General features: G+C 38.9%; 1 protein-coding gene across 1 annotated transcript in view; it reads right to left on the bottom strand.

Moving 5' to 3' along the window:
* Positions 1-21,921, bottom strand: part of PCDH15 (protocadherin related 15) — a 1,645,434-nt gene that overhangs the window by 763,820 nt on the left and 859,693 nt on the right. Inside the window, exon 4 of the mRNA XM_073878941.1 lies at positions 18,219-18,337. Within this exon, the coding sequence (XP_073735042.1) occupies positions 18,219-18,309 (91 nt within the window). The 5' untranslated portion in view covers positions 18,310-18,337. The remainder of the gene's footprint in view (positions 1-18,218; positions 18,338-21,921) is intronic.

Below are 21,921 nucleotides of genomic sequence, written 5' to 3'. Positions count from 1 at the left end.
GTTTGCAGCCCTACCCATCTAAGAAAACACCATCCAGGGGCGCCTGGGTGGCTCAGTCAGTTAAGCAGCTGCCTTCCACTCAGGTCATGATCCTGGGGCCCTGGGATCGAGCCCCACATCCGGCTCCCTGCTCAGCAGAGAGCCTGCCTGTCCCTCTCCCTGCCACTCTGCCTACTTATGCTCTCTGTCTGTCAAATAAATAAATAAAATCTCAAAAAAAAAAAACCAACTTTAAAGAAAACACCATCCACTGGAATAACACAAAAGTCCCAGGTTGCTCACAGGCCTTGAAGTCCGCAGGGGTTTTGGTGGTAGAAGCGCCACACATGCCCAATGTGCCCCATTCAAGTTATCTCATGTATAACTTTAGGAAAATATTTGTATTTTTCTTTTTACTCCATTTTACACTGTCTTGGAAAAAAAATACATTTAGCTTTTACTGGTGTTTTAGCAGGAATAAAAACAATGCTAAATAAGCATAGGGAAAATTATGCCCCTTTAACTAAATAATGTAGAATATACTTATAAATGCAGAATATACTTATAAATGCAGAAGAGAATCTTAAACATAAGGAGTCTATTATAAGCTAAGAAATCCTTATTTTCCATGAAAAAAGTGGTATTTAGAAATTCATAATTAAAACATTTAAATAAAATATATTTTATTTCACTGAACTTTACTTGTAAAACTCAAATGGATTCCAAATTGCAATTGAATGGATACAGCAGATAATATTTTAAAGTTGAAATACAATTTTTAAATCATGTGGCATTAGTTATATTTAATAGATGTGGTAAAAATGATATCCACAGAGAATCCTGTTATATGACCATGAGTCTACTTTTTGATTGTTGTTTGTTTATTGCCAATAATGATGGAACACATCTGCAAGCAAGCAGCTTGTGGTTTGTGGTAGAATCTCAAGGGCTCAGGAGGAAGATGCACCTTCCTTTGTACGGTGTTGGTCTCAACCAATAAATCTGGATTACGTAGTCTCTATAAGCCTCGGGTGTTTGTAAAGTTTTAATTAGAATTACATATTAGTAGATGTGAAGAGTCTAGTAAAAAATCTGGAAAACAGTAATTTGTGATCATTCATAAGCCCTATTATCATTGCATTTCTACCTAGTACATTATCTGGCAAAATACAAAAGATAAGTAAGTACCTGTTGAATTAATGAATTGGCAAATTAATGAATAATTAGTAGGATTCAAAGTATATATCTGGCTATTAAAATAGTAGTAAAATGTAAAGTTTGTAAAGAGTCCATGGTTCCTTACTGATTGTTGTAATACTTTCAAAAATTGAACTTATGGAGTGTTTGTGGTGTAGACAGTAAAATGGAACTTATGAAGTATTTATTTGTAGACAATACCAATTTTATTCTCATTTACTGTTGCCTTTCCTACATTTGAAAAATTATGTAGATATACTGTGTGTGTGTGTGTGTCTTTCACAGAATTAGACTGGTTTAACATTGTTAATACTTATTACATTTTACTTCTAAAAATTAATAACTATAACCTGAGTCTGAATGGAAGTTCTAAGTAGGTGGGCAACTAAATACTTGGGAGACGTCTTAGCAGCTTTTAAATTAATCCTTTCTCAGAAAAAGAAATCAAATTAAAAATACAAATTAAAATTATTAGCTGCCATATTCATCCTACTTACCAAGTTATTTGGCTTTTCTTAATATAATTGAGAGATGCCTATTTTCACAGATTAATGGATTTTTGCCATCTTTTGAAGGAGGTTATGATTGGAAAACAGGGATTAAAGAGTTTTCCATAGAAAGCAGCACATTTTTCTAGTATAAGGAGAACTATGACATTGGGTGGATTGTAGATAAACAAATGTCCTCCTTTTTAACTTGTTCTCTTTGGGGCAAAGTTTCACATTGAATATATGCCATTACATATGCTACCTGTGCTCAGAAACTCACAAACTACCTAGTTGGCAAGTTAAACAGTTCACACTTTGCTTCCTGTGAAGATAAAGAGCATGGGGTTGTTTGCATAAAATTAGGTACATCCTTTCCCCTTTTCCAAGTATCAACAGAAGCAGCTGTTCTTTCTGAGCGCGTGTTAGGAGCTGATGGCCAGCATGTTGGAACAAAGTGAAGAGAACCTTCCACTGGGAAGAATAAGATGGCTCGTGTTTTGGCCTCCTCCACAGCATATTTCTCCTTCAGGGGCCTAATACTTCACAAAAATTCATTGCTTATGCCAAATTGAGGGGTTTTATTATCAGTATGTTTTCACAGAAGTCAGCCTCTATCTTTGAGTATTCTTTTCTTCTAAAGCTGACCATGACTAGACAAAAAGAGAAGGGATGAAGAGTTGGATGAAAATATAATAAATTCAGAATGTTATAAAAATCAACTGTAATCTGTAGGGGAAAAAAATGTTAAGACCTGGCAAAGAAACCAACCAATAGAAAAGGTTGACACAAAAGATATGTATGGGGGAAATCTTTAATCTTTTGTTTTGTCTTATATTTCAGTGACACATTAGCAGCACGTTTTTATGAGAACATTTGCTAGGCCATTTTCCTCACAGATAATGCTTCAGGCAACTAAAATCAACTTTGATTAATTATTATTGTTTGTTATCTGTACTCAGTGTTTGGAATGTCATAAAGCATGTCTAAAAAATAAAACTAGGGATTTGATATCTGTGCAGTTTTCTCTCAAAGGAATGAGTGAAAATGTAAACTCATAGTTTCAATGATTTGTTTTCCTTCTTGTTTATGTACTGGAAGATGAATATTTTTTTAAATGGTGAAAAATAACATTGCTTCTGGAATTAAGGAGAATATTCAGGCATTAGGATATTTTTAAACATACACATATTTTCATCTAACCATTAACTCTTTCAACACATATTTATTGATATATTTGTGCATGTGCAATTTATCTATCTAGCAGTGGAATGAGACTCAGGCTGAATTTTATATAGGAGCAAAAATGGATTTAATGGCCACAATTGCCAAGACTGAACATTGAAAGGCTCAAGAAAAACAAACAGTTAAAATAATCATGCCTAAGAGAGCACAAAGTAACAAGAACTGAATTCCATATTGAAAGGTCAGCTACAGAGGACAGGTACAAAAAATAAGCAATGTCGTGATTCCGACCATAGAGATTTTAGCTCAAACAGATGGAAGAAATATTTCATGGAGGTCTAACAGCCAAGCCAACAGGCAAACTAAGTAGTCCTTAAAGGCACACTGAGTTGCAGAGTAAACTTCCTACAAAATACCCATCTATAAAGATAAATATGACCCAGTTCTTACCTTAAAGGTTTGGATAGTCCAGTTGAGAAAAGAGATGAGTTATCCAGTATGATAAATGCTGTGTTGCTTGCAAGGCATACTAGACAGATGGAGCAGAGAGTGCGTAACTCTGCAAGGAATGGAGACAAAGGAAAGCTTCTAGGGAAGGAAGCCTGTGCTGGTTCTTTACAGATGAACAGGATGCTGGACAAACTCTAGAAAAGACACTGAGGATTAAGATGCATGTTTGGTTTTTGTCACTCTTGGTTGGTATGTATGTTAATCAGGTCAAATTTGAGTAGGTGAGTTTGAATATGGAACACTTTATAGACAAGGCTAATAGATTTAACTATTTTTAAATTACGTTTTTAGTGTTTATTTTTCAGAAAGAGTACTCTAAGAAACAGTGCAAGTTTGAGGAGGCAGCGAGGAGACTGGTGTGCTTGTCAGAAAAATAGAACATGGAATCTTAACTAATAAACTAGCAAGGCCAAAATGAACAATGAACAAGACAGGAAACCACAAATGTTGGCGAGGACATGGAGAAAGGGGAACCCTCCTACACTGTTGGTGGGAATGCAAACTGGTGCAGCCACTCTGGAAAATGGTATAGAGGTTCCTCAAGACATTATAGAGCTACCCTATGACCCAGCAATTTCACTACTGGTTATTTACCCCAAAGACACAAATATAGTGATCTGAAGGGTCACACGCACCCCAACGTTCATAGCAACAATGTCCACAACAGCCAAACTGTGGAAGGAGCTGAGATGCCCTTCAATAGATGAATGGATAAAGAAGATGTGTTTCATAGATAAAATGGAATATTACTCAACCATCAGAGAGGGTGATTACTACCATTTGCATTGACATCAATGGAACTGGAGGGGATCATTCTAAGTGAAATAAGTCAAGCAGAGAAAGACAATTATCATATGGTTTCACTCATGTGGAACATAAGGAATAACACAGGGGACCATAGGGGATGGGAGGGAAAACTGAAGGGGGAGAAATCAGAGAGGGAGACAAACCATGAGAGACTATGGATTCTGGAAACCAAACTGAGGGTTACAGTGGGGAGGGGAGTGGGGGAGGGGGAAACCAGGTGATGGGTATTAAGGAGGGCACCTATTGCATGGAGCACAGGGTGTTATCCACAACTAATGAGTCCTTGAACACTACACCAAAAACTAATGATGTACTATATGTTGGCTAATTGAACATAATAAAACAAAAAGAAATAAAATAAAACAAAATAGCAAAGCATGTAGAAAGGAACTAATGCAACAAATAACGAGTAGAATCAACAGAACTAATATGTAGAAAGGCTCTACATACATGAGAAGTGACAGAGAGAGGAGATCCAAGTTGTTTTTCAAAATCTGACTTAAGCAATTAGGAAGGTGAATAAATAAAGGAATGTGGTGCGAATGATGACTATTATAATTTTAGAGATTAGATTGAATACCTCTTGGACAGTCAAGTGGTCAAAAACAGGATGAAATAGTCCTACATTTAAAAAAAACCGAATCCATTCAAAGCATAAAGCCTTTCAGTGGATTGTTTATTAACTTTGGTTGTATTCCTTCGATTTTCATTATATTTCTTCAATTTTCTGTCAGATTCCATAATTTATTTCGACTTAAAGGATTTGAAACCATCACTAAAGTGAATAAATTCTATGGTATTCCTTGTTCTGGGAAAACAACTAAAGATACAATGCACTACATTACTTTATCAGTTACTTACATGTGCATTCAATCACAGAAAAATTATATGGTCAATAGTTATTTAAAGGACATTCAGTGCAGCTGAATTTTAATATCCTAAAATAATTACAAAGGCATACCCATTAAATTCAAGCTATGAGGGGCATAAAATTCTATCCATTTTTGCTAGTGGTTTGCTAGTAGCTATTATACCATTATTACTGTTTTTCTCACATCTATCACAGCATTATGTATGAGCTGTGGACAACTGGAAATGACTACTTCTGATCTCAGTAAATGAGCACCAGCCATGCCAACCCTTGAAAGCAGGCCTTTAAGTCTGCATATTAAAGTGATAAGGAGAAAGCAGCAAGTGTAACTCCCTTTTGAGGATTCATATATATCTCCTTATATACAGATAGATACATTTCTCTGATTATTCCTAACTCTCCATCTACCCTAAAGAAGCAGATTAAAAATGAAATCATTAATTTTATTTTCTTCCCCACTTATACTCTATCTAATTGGATGCGTGTCACTTTATCATTGATTTTTTTCAACATTAGTGAGGGGAAATGTCAACCCACTTTTTTTTCCCCCCAGTGAGATTTAAACAATGCCATATTTTGGGCTCTTAAAACCAAGCATCTGTTCTCTAAAACACTAAACTTCTTGAGTTGGCCCTCATGACTTAAAATGTGAACAACATTAAAAATCCATCTTCTTAATCAGGATGAAGCTGAGGTATTTTGGTTTCTAATAAAATTTTAGCTAATATTTGTGTGTTACATTTAATTAAATATTTTTTAAAACCTCATAGAAATAATTTAAAATGATATAAAGCAACAACATTAAAGGGAAGGCATTTGAAATGTGTTTTGGGGATGAGGGGCACTGGCATCCTTACTCTTGAATCGTCCATTCTGAGGGAAAATATGAGAATTTGTACTTTCCCCAAGATTGGATCAAAAGAATAGATGCAGGCTTATTAACCACTTATCTGAAATTTCCAAATAAAAAATATGCCACAGATAGTAAAATCAGATGTCGATTCTGCCTCAAAAGGATTGGGAGTGTATGTTTCAAGGAAAAATATTAATAGTTTTTTGGAGAGCTGTGCATGTGTCATAGGTCAACTAGGATAGGCACTGAATAGGGTACGGGAAGATAAAAAGTAAGCAGGGAACAGAAAATATATTCTCACTTGCTCAAATGAAATTATAACTCAATGAGAATCTCTGGTTACCAGATTAAAGCCTGAGCCTTGGTTCCAAATTGTATTTGGTCTAACACCATGATGAGTAGGGAGATTGGAGCAGGTCCAGGAAATGAGATAACTTCCTGTGGAAGGAGTTACGCCATATTTTGTTTCAACGGAGTATCCTGAAGAAGGGAGCATGGATAAACCGAAGGTCAGAGAGCCACATAGTAAGTAGAGGGGCAACCACTGAGTACTTTCTCCTGGACGCCTTGGTTTTAAGCATATTGTTTTGTGAGAGGCAAAGAATACTGCATTCTGGATAGAATTTGAACTCTTTTCCTTGTCAAATTCTGATTCTTTTCAGAAGTTGATCTAATCATTCAGTCAAGAGATTTGCATGATCCCGAAGTTTGGGGAATTTGTTCTATAAAAAATAGGGAGTGTTGCCAAAGAGGCAAGAAGGTTGGTTGTTGACCACATTGTCTAGCTCGGGCAGGGGAGGGAGGTGAAGCACCAGGTGGGGCGCGTCTGAGTCCAAGGGAGAGGCTGGAGAGAACTCAGAGCAACTTTCAGTGGAGAATGCCTTGACTGTATGAGAAGAGGACAGACCAGCCAAAGGCAGACAGATACTAACTGTCCACACAAATACTGACCCATTGAGGGAAACGGGGCTCTCTGTGACGTTCAGTTTCAGAAAATAAGAAGTATCTACAAACTGATTCTCCCAAACTGATGAACGTACTCACTGTGCAGAGATCTCTCCACAACAAACATGCAGATCGTGAAAACTGAATCTAAGTCATAAAAAGAGTGTAGGCATATAGAGAGATTTTATGAAAATCAATAAATGAGGCAGCCAGAACTGTCCATGAGTCCATGGATCCCCTCATGTCCCAAGATGCCCACACACCAGCCATGCATCTTTCTCCTCCTCCGAACCATCCTCAGCTTCACAAATACCATCTATACTTTCAGTTTCCTTCTGTCCACAGCCAAATGACTGAGCTGAACTCAGAGGGCTCCTCATGCCCATATACCTGTATCATACACGTGCATTATTCTTATCAAGGACAACAGCAATACCACATTTCAAGGGAATGGAAATTTTTATAAGCGAAATTATGAGATCTTGACTACTGTTTTATAGCCTTAAGAATGTGCTTTTTTTTTAGGGGCGTAGGGGCAGAAGGAGAAGGAAAGAGAGAATCTCAAACTGGTTCCACGCCCAGCGTGAAGCCTGACACAGGGCTCGATCTCATAACACCGAGACTGTGACCTGAGCTGAAATCAAGAGTTGGATGCTTAACTGACTGAGCCGCCCGGGAGCTCCTCCTTAGAAGTGTTCTGTGCCACGAGTTGAAGAAGGTCATAGATTGTGCCACGAGTTGAAGAAGGTCTCTCTGACTCCCAAGCTCACACTTCAACCACACTGCCATAGATAATCTTCCATCTCCACACACCACCAATGGGTATCATCTGTTAATCCTCCCGTGTTCCCCTCTGCTTGGACTGCACGCACGAGGCATAATGTATCAGGTTTGAATCTAATGCAGCTTGTCACTCGTTTTCCAAGTAACTCAAAACTATCTCATCCTAAAAATCTTTCTAGGACTAACTACAGCCCACACAGACTTTGACACACTTCAAAGAATGCTGTCCTTTTAACTCACTCCCTTTACAACCTACAGTATATACTGATTTATACTTGTGAGCTCTTTGTTCCTTGTACTGGTGTTTTGTATGAACTAGGCCAGTCTTGCCGGTCAGGGTCTTCACGAAGATCTGCATACCACCCCTCAGGTGCAGGACCAGGTGCAGGGTTGACTCTTTCTGGATGTTGTAATCAGAAAGAGTGCGGCCATCTTCCAGCTGCTTGCCGGCAAAGATAAGCCTCTGCTGGTCAGGGGGGATGCCCTCTTTATCTTGGATCTTGGCCTTCACATTTTCGATGGTGTCACTGGACATTCATGAGGTCAAAAAATGTACCTTATTGATATTTGCATCTCCAGAACTTAGCAAGAAGCTGGCACAATGGAGATGTTAATACATATATATTGAATAAATGGACAATAGGGATTGATCATGGCGCCATGATTCTCCAAGGTTCAATGGATCCAACTTTCTTGAGTCCTGCAGTGCTCTGTCTTAAGGCTACAAAATATAGTAGTTAAGACTGTGCCATCTTGAGCCATGCTGCCTGAAGTAGGATCATGGCCCTTAGATGTAGGAGCCCCATGATCTGACCCAAGACAGCTTGCTATCTGTAAAGCTTCAATTTCCTCATCTGGAAAATAGGAATAGTAATAGAATTTATCTTATGGGATTTTAGTGAAGCTTAAATATATTGAATAATAGAATATATACTTTGCTGAACATTCCTTTTTTCTTCTTGCTGTCCTGGAAATCTGGCTTTTCCCAGAGATTCTATTTTTCCATAGCACTGCCATCCTATTTAAAAGTGCATATACATATATACATGTCATGTGTATTATGTGTAAATAAGCAATGTGAGTAGAGTGTGTAGCACGGATAAGGCATGTGGCACTCAGAAATCACTTAGCTGCAATTATTAGAAATCTGATATGCATATAATAGATTATTAGAAATCTGATGTGCATATAATAGATGTTGCATATGCTCACTCTACCTGAATAGATGAATGAATGAAAATAATGCATACAATGCATTACTGATATTTCTTTTAAATGCTGTGTCCTTTTCCCAGCGGGGTTATCATCAGAAATGCAACCCCTGTACTCAACAGACCAGCCATGGCCCAACGCCATGGATACAGCCCCGTGCAGTGTGGACGGTGACGCTCTTGCATGGCTGTTTTCACACCCAGTCTCAGGCTCAGACTGAAGAGTGCTCATCAGTATTCCAAGTGTTCAACAGAGACACTTAATAAACTCAGAGTAGCTGGACAGTCATCACTGAACAGTCTAATTGAGTGGCCCTGAGGGGCAGTAGAAGGTCTTACACAAGCAGGAAAGATTAGTGGCATGAGCTGGGCTACTGATCCAGGAATCAACACCACCGTGTGATCTGCCAACGTTGGGAACAAATGTCCAGAAGAGCAGCTGAGAATCAGAGAAAAGAAAGGTGGGAAGCACACAAGAAGGAAGGATGGGTTCAGCTTGAGTTTTCCACAGACTTTGCTCAGTGACACACTATGATGGGGAAAATGTCAGCTGAATCTCTCAAAAATGACATATATATTCATATAGTTTACCTAAACTGTTTTCCCAACAGGATGCAGAAAACAAAAACAAATAGAAAAGAACCTAGCTATGTGCAACATCTCCCTACCACGGGTATTTATTGATTGTTTTTGTCCCTGTGTCAATGTTGAGCAATGCCATATAAATTAAACCCTAAGTATGTTTCTGAATTGTTGTTTGAATTCTAGTTGCTATTCTCGAACCTCACCAACTTGCCCTACATTGTTAAAAGAAACATTTCATCTCTCTAATATTTTTTTTTAATTTCAATGCTTATTTATTTCAATAACCTCTAATTGGGTCATTCTGTCAAGGGCTGAGGAAAGTAAATGAGACAGTCTCTGCCTTCTGCAATTTATGATCATAACATAAAACAAACATTGTATGATGTGTTGGAATATAAAGGGGAAGAGAGGTATTATTTTTTTCAGCTTGATTGAGGTATAATTGACAAAAATTGTACCTACATGAGGTGCACAATGCGGTGTCTGGAAACTTGCACATTGCAAAATGACTACCATAATCAACTCAATTAACACAGCCAGCATCCACATAGTTATCTTATTTATGTATTTATGTATTTACGTGGCTGTGTATTTATGGATTGATGCCTGAATTTCTTTATTTTGCTGTGGTGAGACTGCTCAGTGTCTACTCTCTCAGTGAATTTCAAGCACACATTGCAGTGTTAGCAATGATCATCACCATCTACTGTATGCAGATCCCCAGAATTTATTCCTCTGTACCTTCAAGTTTATACCTGTTGACCAGCTCTTCCATGTTGAATTTTAATTGAGTGCTATTAGTAACAACATCAAAGAATAATGAATAAGTTAGGATCAAGGAATAAGCAGAATTTGAGTAAAATCTGGAGGGGAAGATTAGATTCTGATGTCATAATAAAATAGCCCAGTGGATGGTGACTGCACGCAGAGCTGAGGTAAAGGTCTGGTTTGGGCTCTGTCACCTCCTAGTTATACCACATTGGGACAGCAAGTTCACCTGTCCATGTCACTACAGCCTCCTGACCTGGCAGGGGCGGGATAGCAGAGAAATGCTACATGGTTGTTAGTATCAAATCCGTCATGGAATTCTCATGAAAATTAAACTAAAAACACAATGTACATGGAGGCTCGGTTAGTAAATGCTAAATAAACATTAGTGGTTATTGTTAAGAGATGTTTACACATAAGATACATATTGATATGATTCCTGATTTCAAAGAACTTGTTGAATATTCAGGAGTGATGTGTACACAAATATGTAGCAACACTTCTGAATAGTGTCTGAGAAGGCATGGAATACAATCAATTGCAAAATCTGAGCACTACAAACAACTGAGATATAGTTTCCAGGGATATCTCTCCCTTCCTCTGTCTCTGGTTCTGTCTCTTTCCATCTGTCTGTCTATCTGTCTTTGTCTCTCTCTCTCTCTCTCTCTCTCTCTTACACACACACACACACCAAAAATAGAAACCATGGATGTGGTCAGCTAGAGTTCCATGAAGAGGATGAGCTCATAGATAAGCCCAGGATAGATAATGATCACAAGCAAGCACATGTTGTTTTGTTACCTTCAGATACATTATCACCTAACATTTCCTGAATGAGGTCGTGAAACAGCACTCACAATCCTTGGTGTTGTGCAGAGATAACCTGTATACACCTGAAAACCAGAACACCAACTCAGTGTTCTACACCGTTTTCTGAAATTACCTATGGTCCTTAAGTTTCTTAACTTGGAAACTCAAAAATCTATCCTGCAAACAGTTTCTTACTATGTCTACCCCAAATTCTTCAGCAAATTTTCCATTGGTATTCTCCCAAAACACAGACACTGCGCATAATTTTATTAGTATATACATCACATTGTACATTGACTATCTCTGTCATTATTATACTTGGATGAAGAGACTGCCTTGATTTTTAAAAGATTTTATTTATTTATTTGAGAGGGGGGAGGGACAGAGGGAAGGACAGAGAGAGGAAGAGAAGCAGACTCTCCGCCGAGCAGGGAGCCTAACGCGGAGCTCGATCCCAGGACCCTGAGATCATGACTTGAGCCGAAGGCAGATGCTTAATGACTGAGCCACCCAGGTGCCCTGAGACTGCCTCATTGTTGATGCCCACCGTCTTTTCTAGAGTTGATATGCAATAAAATGTTAACTAAATAAGTGAATCCAAATATGTGGACCACAGCCAACGTGACCGTATGTACAGAGGGTGTGAAGGGAGAGGGATACTCTGTGCAAGGGAAGTGGGGTAGAAAATGACCACACTGTCAAAAAATATCAAAATCAATTTATTAAACAATATAGCTCCTTATGGAAATACAAACAAGAGTGGGACACTTTCAAAATCACAAAAAAGGAAGAGGTAGAATATTTACCAGGAAGATGGAGGAGGCTGATATGTACATAATCAGAAAAAGTCAGTACAAAGAACCTCCGAGAAAAACAAAGTTGGAAGGAGGGTGGGTCAATAGGGCTGCTTGCTGAAATGCTAGAAAATTATAGGATTTGTCCAAGAAAGTGGTCATTGGAGGCTTTAGAGTTGTGAGAAAATGCAAATTGCAGAGCTTAAGGGAATTGGTGGAGAAGTGCTGGTAACTGGTACCGAGATTCGACAGGAAAAGACCCAACTAAGAAGAGCCGCTCTATCATGAGCTGTATGCATCACTGCTGACTCGGAGCTGCGCAGGGTTACGATGACATTTTTGCTCAATCTCAATGTCTATTAAGGATACTTAAAATGAGTTCTGCCTTTCATGCATTTCATGGAATTAGGATAGGAGTATTTTATTTTTCAATGGGTTCCAGTTTTTCAGGTTGTTAGAGCCCCAAAGGGAAGCATCCACCTTACCACTTACCATTAGTTTTGTCTGCAGTGCTTGGACACTGAATTAGACCTTTCCTTTCTTTTCCCTATCTTCACAGGACCAATATCTGAAGTATCAGTACTTAGCTATTCCAAGCTATCCTGGAAATAACATGTGTGTTAGAGACAGAAAGAGAGGGAGAAAGCAAAGACACACAGATGAGCAGACAGAGAAACTTCTAAATACAATAACTGGTCTTCTGTTTATCAGAGTGCCCCACCCCCTCACCCCGGCTCTTTAGCTCTCTGGCCTTCCAGAGTATACAGATGGACTTTAAGTGAGCTGATTATAAGAGTATACAAAAGCCACAGAAGTAATCCTTCTAGGCACAAAGTTAGAGCTTAGAGGTTTTTTTTTCCTTTAATTTTTTTATTGTTATGTTAATCACCATACATTACATCATTAGTTCTTGATGTAGTGTTCCATGATTCATTGTTTGTGCATAACACCCAGTGCTCCACGCAGAACATGCCCTCTTTAATACCCATCACCAGGCTAACCCATCCCCCCACCCCCCTCCCCTCTAGAACCCTCAGTCTGTTTCTCAGAGTCCATCGTCTCTCATGGTTCGTCTCCCCCTCCGACTTACTCCCCTTCATTCTTCCCCTCCTGCTATCTTCTTCTTTTTTTTTTTTTTCTTAACATATATTGCATTATTTGTTTCAGAGGTACAGATCTGTGATTCAACAGAGCTTAGAGTTTTTATCTGAATTTGCTTATACTGGACAACTCCTGCTGAAACAAACTACATAAAAGGTGTATATTTTCAAACCTTTACTCTAAAACAAAGTCCTCGGGGTGGTGGGGGGAGTGTTTAACAAGGATCCACGTGATTACTCACTGCCATAAAAGAGGAGACAAGAAATGCAGGTGTGGGTATAACCTAAAGAGCGGACACAGCTAAACTTTTGTCTCAGAATGATAATAGACTCTGTCAGATGGAATAAATTACAGGGGCAAACAAAAAGGATGTTTATAACATATTGAGCTAAAAACTTGCATAACAGGGGCGCCTGGGTGGCTCAGTCAGTTAAGCATCTGCCTTCGGCTCAGGTCGTGATCCCAGGGTCCTGGGATCGAGTCCCACATCGGGCTCCTGGATCAGCGGGAAGCCTGCTTCTGCCTCTCTCCCTGCTCCTGCTCTCTCTCTCTCTCTCTCTCTCTATCTCTGTGTCTCAAATGAATACATAAAATCTTAAAAAAAGGCTTGCATAACAATACATGCTAGGGTTTTATTTTTGTCTAAAATGTGTATTATTTATGTATACAGGTAGATATGTGTGTGTGCATACATATTTGCTCACTTTCTAAGAACGGTGCCTTGAGAAATCAAATTTAAATGAGCGATGAAGAGGCTTCACAGACAGCATAGGTCATGGAAAATTACTTACAATCTTCAATAATCATCTTTAGTTTAATTTGAATATAACTGAAAGAGACTCAAGAGAAACTTGCATGACACTATGTCCAGAGAAAGATAACGTTGTCAGGAAGAAGATCACATGCATTACACTTAGAAACAGCAGATGCAGAGGATATGGGATTTTTGAGCAATGTCCTGCATGATCCTGGGGAGACAGTGAGGGTCCCATGCAGCCCGTGAGGAAGGGAAGGTGCTACAACAGTGCCCTCAGGACAGTCTGGAAAAGCCTGGGACTAGGAGCCATTGAGACCATCCCACCGTTCTTGCACAGCTGTTCGTTTACTGAACCAACTCTCCTCTCTGTAAGGCATCTCCAGTGGGGACCCGCCTGGCTTGGAAACCCAAGTGTTTCAGCTTATTTGATAGTTATAAGCTCCTTATAATTCTATTATCAGCATTGCAATTTATAGGCCATTACCTTCTAAGGTTAATTAGCATCAGCCAATGTCACTGATGAAAACGAAGTTTCTAGGCTTGGCCTCAGACCTTAGACTGTCACACTCTTAACTGACTGGCATGTGTCTCCCTTCATTGACCTTCCGTAGATTACAGAACAGCAAGCATGAAAATGAACCTGGAAACACTCCTCAAACATCCCCCCCCCCGTTTCATGTGAGCCAGGAAGCTTGCCGAGGAGAGAACACAGTCATTAATACTTCCCAGAATGAAGGGTAATTTAACAACGTCTTCAAGGTGTTTGGTAAATTCAGACACACACACACACACACACACACACACACACACAGAACATGTATACATGCACAGGGACACAAAGTACTCCTCTATAAATAAATATGTAGGTTTATTAAAAAAGAAGTATGATGATTTATAAGTGATGAGAAGTAGTAATAGCAACAAAGATCAACAGTTACTTGAACATTAGCCATATACCAGATGCTATGCGAAACTTCCAATGTGAGTTCCAAGACTGAATGTTATTTATAAGAGAACAGGCTCAGGCCTGTTCAGGGGCTTATGTAGCTCATGTAGCAGCTGTCTTACATTGCAGATGTGTGTTAATTTATTTAACAGCTCAAGGGCAAGGCAGAAGATGTCTGGCTTCCAGCTAAATGCCTGAGCAGCCAGGAAAAACCATTTCTTTAATAAACGCAAGCTGGCTTTCATAGTGTGCTCACACTTAGTGAATCTTTCTCTCTCTGACAGACAGACAGGCAGACACACACCCCCAATAGTACACATACCTTCTAAAACTCCTCTAACTCTAAACTTAGTCATAATGTTATAGATTACAGTTTGTTTTTTAAACAGAGATTTTCCCTGTCTGATTATGGCAGTAATATCGATTTAATACAGACAATTTGAAAAGGCAGAGGAAATCATATTATATAAAATAAAACCTACCCATTACCCATATATAATTGTCCCATTCTTGCTCTGTCTCTCTCTCTCTCTCCCTTTGAGGATTCATTCATGAACTCAAAACCAACACAAAATCAACAAACAAACCCTGTGCACAGCTTTGCTTATTTACCTCCCTGTGAATAGCATGTTAGAACAAGAGACATCTTTTATAGATCTTTTTCCCCCACACCACACACAATTTAGCAGATGGCCCAGCTTCCTTTGCTGCTCAATGGTGCCTCCCTCCACCCGCCCTGCCCCCAGACTCCCCACAATCAATGTGGGATCAGAGCACATGTTTCCATTCAAATAAACTTGTCAGGACTCATAATGCATGAAACCACAAGCGAGAATATCAATTCCAATGCTATCAATGGGTAGAAAGAGGCCATTAACCGAAGATGCATTATGTTCTTTTATTTTCTATCAGTTAGCTAAATTCTCACTTTGAAAGTTTAATATAATACAATCAATCTCACTTACACTATTAATGCTTGCTTAGATGTAGTCAACAAATGAATGAAGTGTCCGCTATGGAACAGGCCATCTGCAAATTTTATTACTGAATCTAGAAACTTCCCCCAGCAATTTGAGTGAAAAATATGAAAAGACTCAAAACTTAGCCGAAGTTTTCAAGTGAAAAAATCTGTTATATTTTAAATAATAATTATATAATATATTTTCCTTTAGAAGCAGTTCTACACATTTGGCTAATACTAGAATATTTTATTTCAGGATAACGCCCATATGCCTGAACGGAAAAAAATCAGAGGAAAAGCAGAGGAAGCTGCTATCAAGTTCATGACATCACCACTGTCTTCCTTCCATCTAACCTTATATACCTGCATCCCCAAGCATTTGGGTTAAAAACACATTGCTTCGAGAAATTCTTACTGCATATTCCAGTTTAGTGCTATTTTGTGTGTTAGTGGCACATTTCCGAGTTCTGATTTACTCCATAGTGTGGGCTTCCAATTTTATATAGATTTAAAAAAAATAGCAACTGTAAGAATGATTTTCAGCCACACATCACTGAACAACTGGATGACAGTGATACCACAGCGTCCCTGGTTGCGGGAGGTCAGAGAGAAGTGAAGACCTGGGTGGGGGGTACATAAGGAAAAGACTAAGACATTAGCATGGAGGTAGATGGGAGGGACCAAGGATGGAAGACATGCTAGGAAGCACATAAAGGGAAGAGATGTCTACAAAACACGATACAGAATTATGCTTCCCTAACAGCTCCAATCCCTTCCATCTTCCTGAGAACTGAGTGAGTCCCCTGGAGGAGGAGGCTGAGCAGGTGTCTCAGGAGGGCCACAGGGGGTCATCCCCAGTGCAGTCCCGCAGGGGCGGGCCTCCTGCAGGCAAGCCTGGGGCAGGTGTGAGGCTGCACCCTGCTTCAGAAAGGAGACTACGTGGTGGCCAGCAGTTGCCTGATCTTATTTTGGCGGCTATGTGAGCACATTTAGAAAGAGTAAGAGCTATAATGAGTTTATTAAGGGAACCAATCTATAGCATTCCAGGTTAAACGAGGTGTCATTTCCTCTGATAACCTAAATTATATTGCTGAAAAGTACATGGCATGTGCCCGTCTAACGTGAGAAAAGTGAATCCTTCCTCACTCAGTGTGAATACTAAATATGAATAAAAATAGAATGCCTTATGACATAAAGAACTATCAATACAGATTTGTCATCTATTCCTGGGGCAAATTTAAAATACACCCTTTTAATAGAAAGTCATGTTCTTCTAAGTTTCGTTGATTTTTATTTTTGCTTCAAAGTCACAGTTACCTTATTTATTTATTATGACACTTAATTTTTTTTTTTTTAGAATGGAGATTTGCAATGCCAGAAATGGCGACGATATGAACACTGAGTTCAGAAATGCTTAAAGCACTGTGCTAATTAGCAACACTTCTCAAGGAATTAGGCTATTGACTTTATGAAAATAGTTGCTATTGCAAATTATTCTGCAACTCTCCAAAGAGTCATATTTTTCTAACTATGAAGGAGTAAGAATGTCTTAATATGGCTGCAATTTGAATATTGTTTGGGATAAAGACAAATCTATTCATCTATCTTCAGATCATTCAATTTAGTTAAGCAAAGCATAAAAAATAATATTAATCCCATTCTTTGCGGCCACGAAGTGCAACCAGGTAACAGGGCAATGGGGGGAAAGAGGGTCTGCTTGCTTGTAGCTGGGGACCCCAATGCTGAACAAATGTAGCGTAAAAGCAATGAAAAGGAAAAATAAAACAAAACTCAGTTTTCTAGAATGGACACATTTGTCCATTTCTTCCTTCTATTAAACCTAAAGTGTGTGTGTGTGTGTGTGTGTATGTGTGTGTGTGTATATATATATATAAATATATATATATAAAGTGTGTATATATATGTGTGTGTGTGTGTGTATATATATATATATATATAAAGTGTGTGTATATATATATAACTCTTATTACATGGTATTTAAAACAGATCCCTCTAATATTCAAATATCTAGGACACACACATTCAGGACCCTGCAGATAGAATGTGTTAAATGGTCCATTAGGAGCTTGAGAACTAACATTTCTTTCTAAAGTGCCTGATTTACTATTAGGAAATAACTTACAAACTCTAATGTCAAGTCTTTTACCATTTTTTTTTCTTTCCAAATAAAATGGTGCTGGATGAAATAACATAATACCCATTTAAAGTGCTAACAGTAAAATCACCTAAAGCATCTACTTTTGACCACTTCAGAGATCTTTTCTCATAGGACATTTTGGTATATTTTGTATTCTCAAACTTTGTCTGAACCCTTGCTTGTGTCTATTCAAGAGTTAGTAAATAGAACTGAATGTTGTTGTTGTTGTTTTCCATAGCAATCACACATTTACTTAGTGATAATGAGTAAGTATTCAAAGGGAGGGCTTGCTCTGGATTTTCTACTGAACCACAATCCTTATTAAGAAACGAGATGCACCCAGATGCCACTTTTGTAGGATTATTTTAACTAAGGTAAGTTATTGCACACAGCTACTAACCTTTGAAAATGAACTACAAATTAGCATTATTCATTTCAGTGTTGTGTTTCATTTTGCGTTTAATAACAGAAACCCCAGCTAACTCTCCAAGTCAGACTAGAAGCAGACTTACCATCATCGTACTGGCTGAAGCAGATTGTGAAGAGGGCTGTGAGGATAACCCCTGAAGCTAACCATTTCCAGAGATAAAACTGTTGTAGCATCTTCTGTCAAATTCCACTCAAGGCTGATCTGAAATAACAAGAGGGAGAAGCTAACATGGGACAAGTTCATTAATCTGTGATAGGTAAACACAGCTGTCACAGCACAGAAAACCCTTACTGACTTCTTAGACAATGACCTGCGCCACACTCTCCATTAACAAAGTAACACACCTGTTTAACACCCTGCAACTCTTTACCCACAGGAATTTGCAGACAAGTAATCTCTAAGGAAATAAATATTTTCTGGGACTCACTCTGTAAGCAAGTAAGTTGAGAAGTTAACATACAGATGACACCATAACCGCACCTTTTTAAACACTGAGACCCCGTGAGTGTACTAACTGTTAAACAGTTTAAGTTACTAAATTCATGGTGCCCATAGCATAGTTCAATGATACAGTGTACATTATTTTATTTTTAAAAGTGTATTTATTTAGAAATAGTGCTCCAGTCGTGAGAGGGGCGGAGGGACAGACTCTCAAGCAGACTCCCTTCTGAGCGTGGAGCTGGACATGGGGCTAAAACACATGATCCTGAGATCATGACCTGCCCGAAACCACCAGTCACTGGCTTAACTGACTGAGCTGCCTAGGCGCCCCACATGAAAGTTGTTTTATGACAATTTAAGCTGGGAAACTAGTTATTGATATCCTATATGAAGATTTCAATGGGCATTTGTTTTACACAAATAGAAAAACCCCTCATTACCATTCGAATTGTTTTTTTTTAAAGATTTATTTATTTATTTGAGAGAGCGAGAATGAGAGAGAGAGAGCCCAAGAGGGGGTAGGGTCAGAGGGAGAAGCAGACTCCCCGCCGAGCAGGGAGACCGATGCGGGACTCGATCCCGGGACTCCAGGATCATGACCTGAGCCGACGGCAGTCGCTTAACCAACTGAGCCACCCAGGCGCCCCTCGAATTGCTTTCTAGCAGAGCTATAGGAGATTGACTATGCCAAGTAAGACCAAAGATAAATCATCCATTTTTTTTTTTTTTACCACATCTGTCTTCCAAAGCATTGGGATGCATTTCATTTTCATCCCTTTGCTTTTCTTTGCAATCTCCTAGCAAGTAAAGAAACCGAGTGAGGTATCAGTGGCCAGTGAGCACACCAAGAGGTCTTACTGAAAGAATGATGGGCCAAGTTTCCATGTAAATTGAAGAAATCATTCCCATGGAATTGCTCAAAGTGACCCTGGTTATAGATCATGGTGGGCCAGGGACAGGAGCTCTGCTTCTCTCACTCAGGGGTTCTACACTCAAGTGCCTACGGTGACAAGAAGACAAAAGGAAAGAGTGAATGAGCACAAAGGGGCGATGGGAATGGTGAGGCTGTGATGGGGCACAGGGTTTGTCTGTGGAGGGCAGCTGGGACTAATTTCTGTCAATGGCCGTTGGGTGGGAACGCAAACCAGTGTTGCCAGGTCTTCTGAGTTTCCAGAAGATCATAGAAATCCACATTTCCTTGTGAGATGGCCCAGTGTTTAGATGACTGTCCAACCCTTTTTATAACCAAGTACTTCTGGTGGGCCATATTGTTCTCTGAGGGTCTTGGGTTTCCTGCACAGGATTCTTTCTCCTTAGACGACTTGTGGTAAGACTCATCAGAATGTATCAAGGAAATATTTTCATTCTGCCTTTACATGCATTTTTTCATCCATCTTTTTGTTTTATAAAGTTTATTTGTATAGTAGCAAATATAAATACACGGAAGTTATTTTAAATTTGAATTAAAAGTGCAAGCCCAGGGCGCCTGGGTGGCTCAGTCGGTTAAGCGACTGCCTTCGGCTCAGGTCATGATCCTGGAGTCCCGGGATCGAGTCCCACATCGAGCTCCCTGCACAGCAGGGAGTCTGCTTCTCCCTCTGACCCTCCCCCCTCTCATGTGCTCTCTCTCTCTCATTCTCGCTCTCTCAAATAAATAAATAAAATCTTTAAAAAAAAAAAGTGCAAGCCCTTTTTTTTTTTTTTTTACTCAGGATGCAGAGTCCTTAGGTCACTGCACTAGACCACACACATTTAAGAATGGGAGCTATTCTTCTGTTTCCTTATCTAAAACAAACAGACAAACAAAAAAGGAACCTTCTTTTTACCTGGCCTTCACACATTTTTTTCTCCTTTACTGGCAATAGACTCAGCCTCTGCTTTTATAACTTCTAGGCATAGACAGCCCAAAGAAGAGCCCAGTATTAAATATTAAGAGAACATAAGAAATCATGCTTACAACTGACCAGTGCTAGCATACGTAAGAGCAGTGGATTAGAGTTATAAATTCAAGTTATTCTTTATAAAGTTATTCAACGTACCAGTTATATGATTTTGAGCAAATTAGCATCTCTGTCTTATCTTCTTCATCATTAACATGAAGATAAAACAGTACCTACCCCAGAAGTTTCTCTTGAGGATTAAATGAGTGAGTGGCTATAAATGCATGCTCAGTGCATCAAACAGTGAGATTAATAGGAGCATTTCTGACTCAGCATCGATGGGGTCTTCCAAATGATTAGACATATATTTTCTCAACCTGTCTTTAGGATAGCCTCTAAGGTAGGTACTATTATCTCCGTTCTGTGGAGGAAAGGTCATGTTGGCTAGCTTAAAATTATAAACTGGCGAGGGGCTGAAGATGTGGTAGAGGTGGTGAGTCTGAAACCTATGCTCATTCCATTACAGGGAAGGAGTAGACAATTTCACAAGAACACATGGCTCAGAAGGTTTCAAGGGAAATGGAGGCCTCTTCCCTGGATAGAGCCTGCTAAGATCTATACAAATGATAGCGCCAATTTTTTTTTTTTCCCTAAAAAACTCTGAGAAACAAACTGAGGGTTCTGGAGGGGAGGAGTTGGGGGGATGGGTTAGCCTGGTGATGGGTATTAAAGAGGGCACGTTCTGCGTGGAGCACTGGGTGTTATGCACAAACAATGATTCATAGAACACTACATCAAAATATATATATATATATATATATACACACAGAGAAAATACTTAAAAAATACTTATTAAGAAACACTTGAAGGAAAAGCAATACTATCTTCCCAAATGACAAAAGAGCAACGTTGTGTTTCTTCGTGGGTCCTGAATCAACCAACTTGACTTCCCTCTTACTGGCTTAGTTTTTAGTATTATGTTCTCACAATGTGTCATTTTCTTTTGCTTCTGAGTAAAACTATTTCGTTCCATTTAACAGCCTTCAAGATGAAAACCACCAGATGGGCAATAATTTTAAAATTACTAAAGCCACTTGCCTTATTTTATCTCTAGAAACAGAACCTCTCGGTCTGTGATCCTATATATTGTTACTAGAGAATCATACTTAGACTTTTGAAAATATCACAATAAAAACTTGCATAAAAATTCATCTAGACTAGATATATTACTTACAACCTGGGGTAATAAGACTATTTGGGAGAGTATGTTGTTTTGAATAACGAGAAAGATAGGAGCTTTCCTATCAAATATTTTTTACTACTCAGTTTATATATTTATCATTTCCAAGGCAATTTTAATCATTTCAGTGGGCTCCACATTTATAGCACCTGAAAGTTATGACTCATCATGTCAGCCTGATATCCTAAAACATAATGCACATATTGGCTTAATAAGAAAATCCC

Source organism: Callorhinus ursinus, unplaced genomic scaffold, assembly GCF_003265705.2.
Source record: "Callorhinus ursinus isolate GAN/ISIS: 27379988/994484 unplaced genomic scaffold, GSC_fseal_2.0 scaffold32, whole genome shotgun sequence".
Classification (NCBI taxonomy): domain Eukaryota; kingdom Metazoa; phylum Chordata; class Mammalia; order Carnivora; family Otariidae; genus Callorhinus; species Callorhinus ursinus.
Note: the sequence above shows the minus strand (reverse complement) of the source record. Positions and strands in the feature narration are given on the sequence as shown.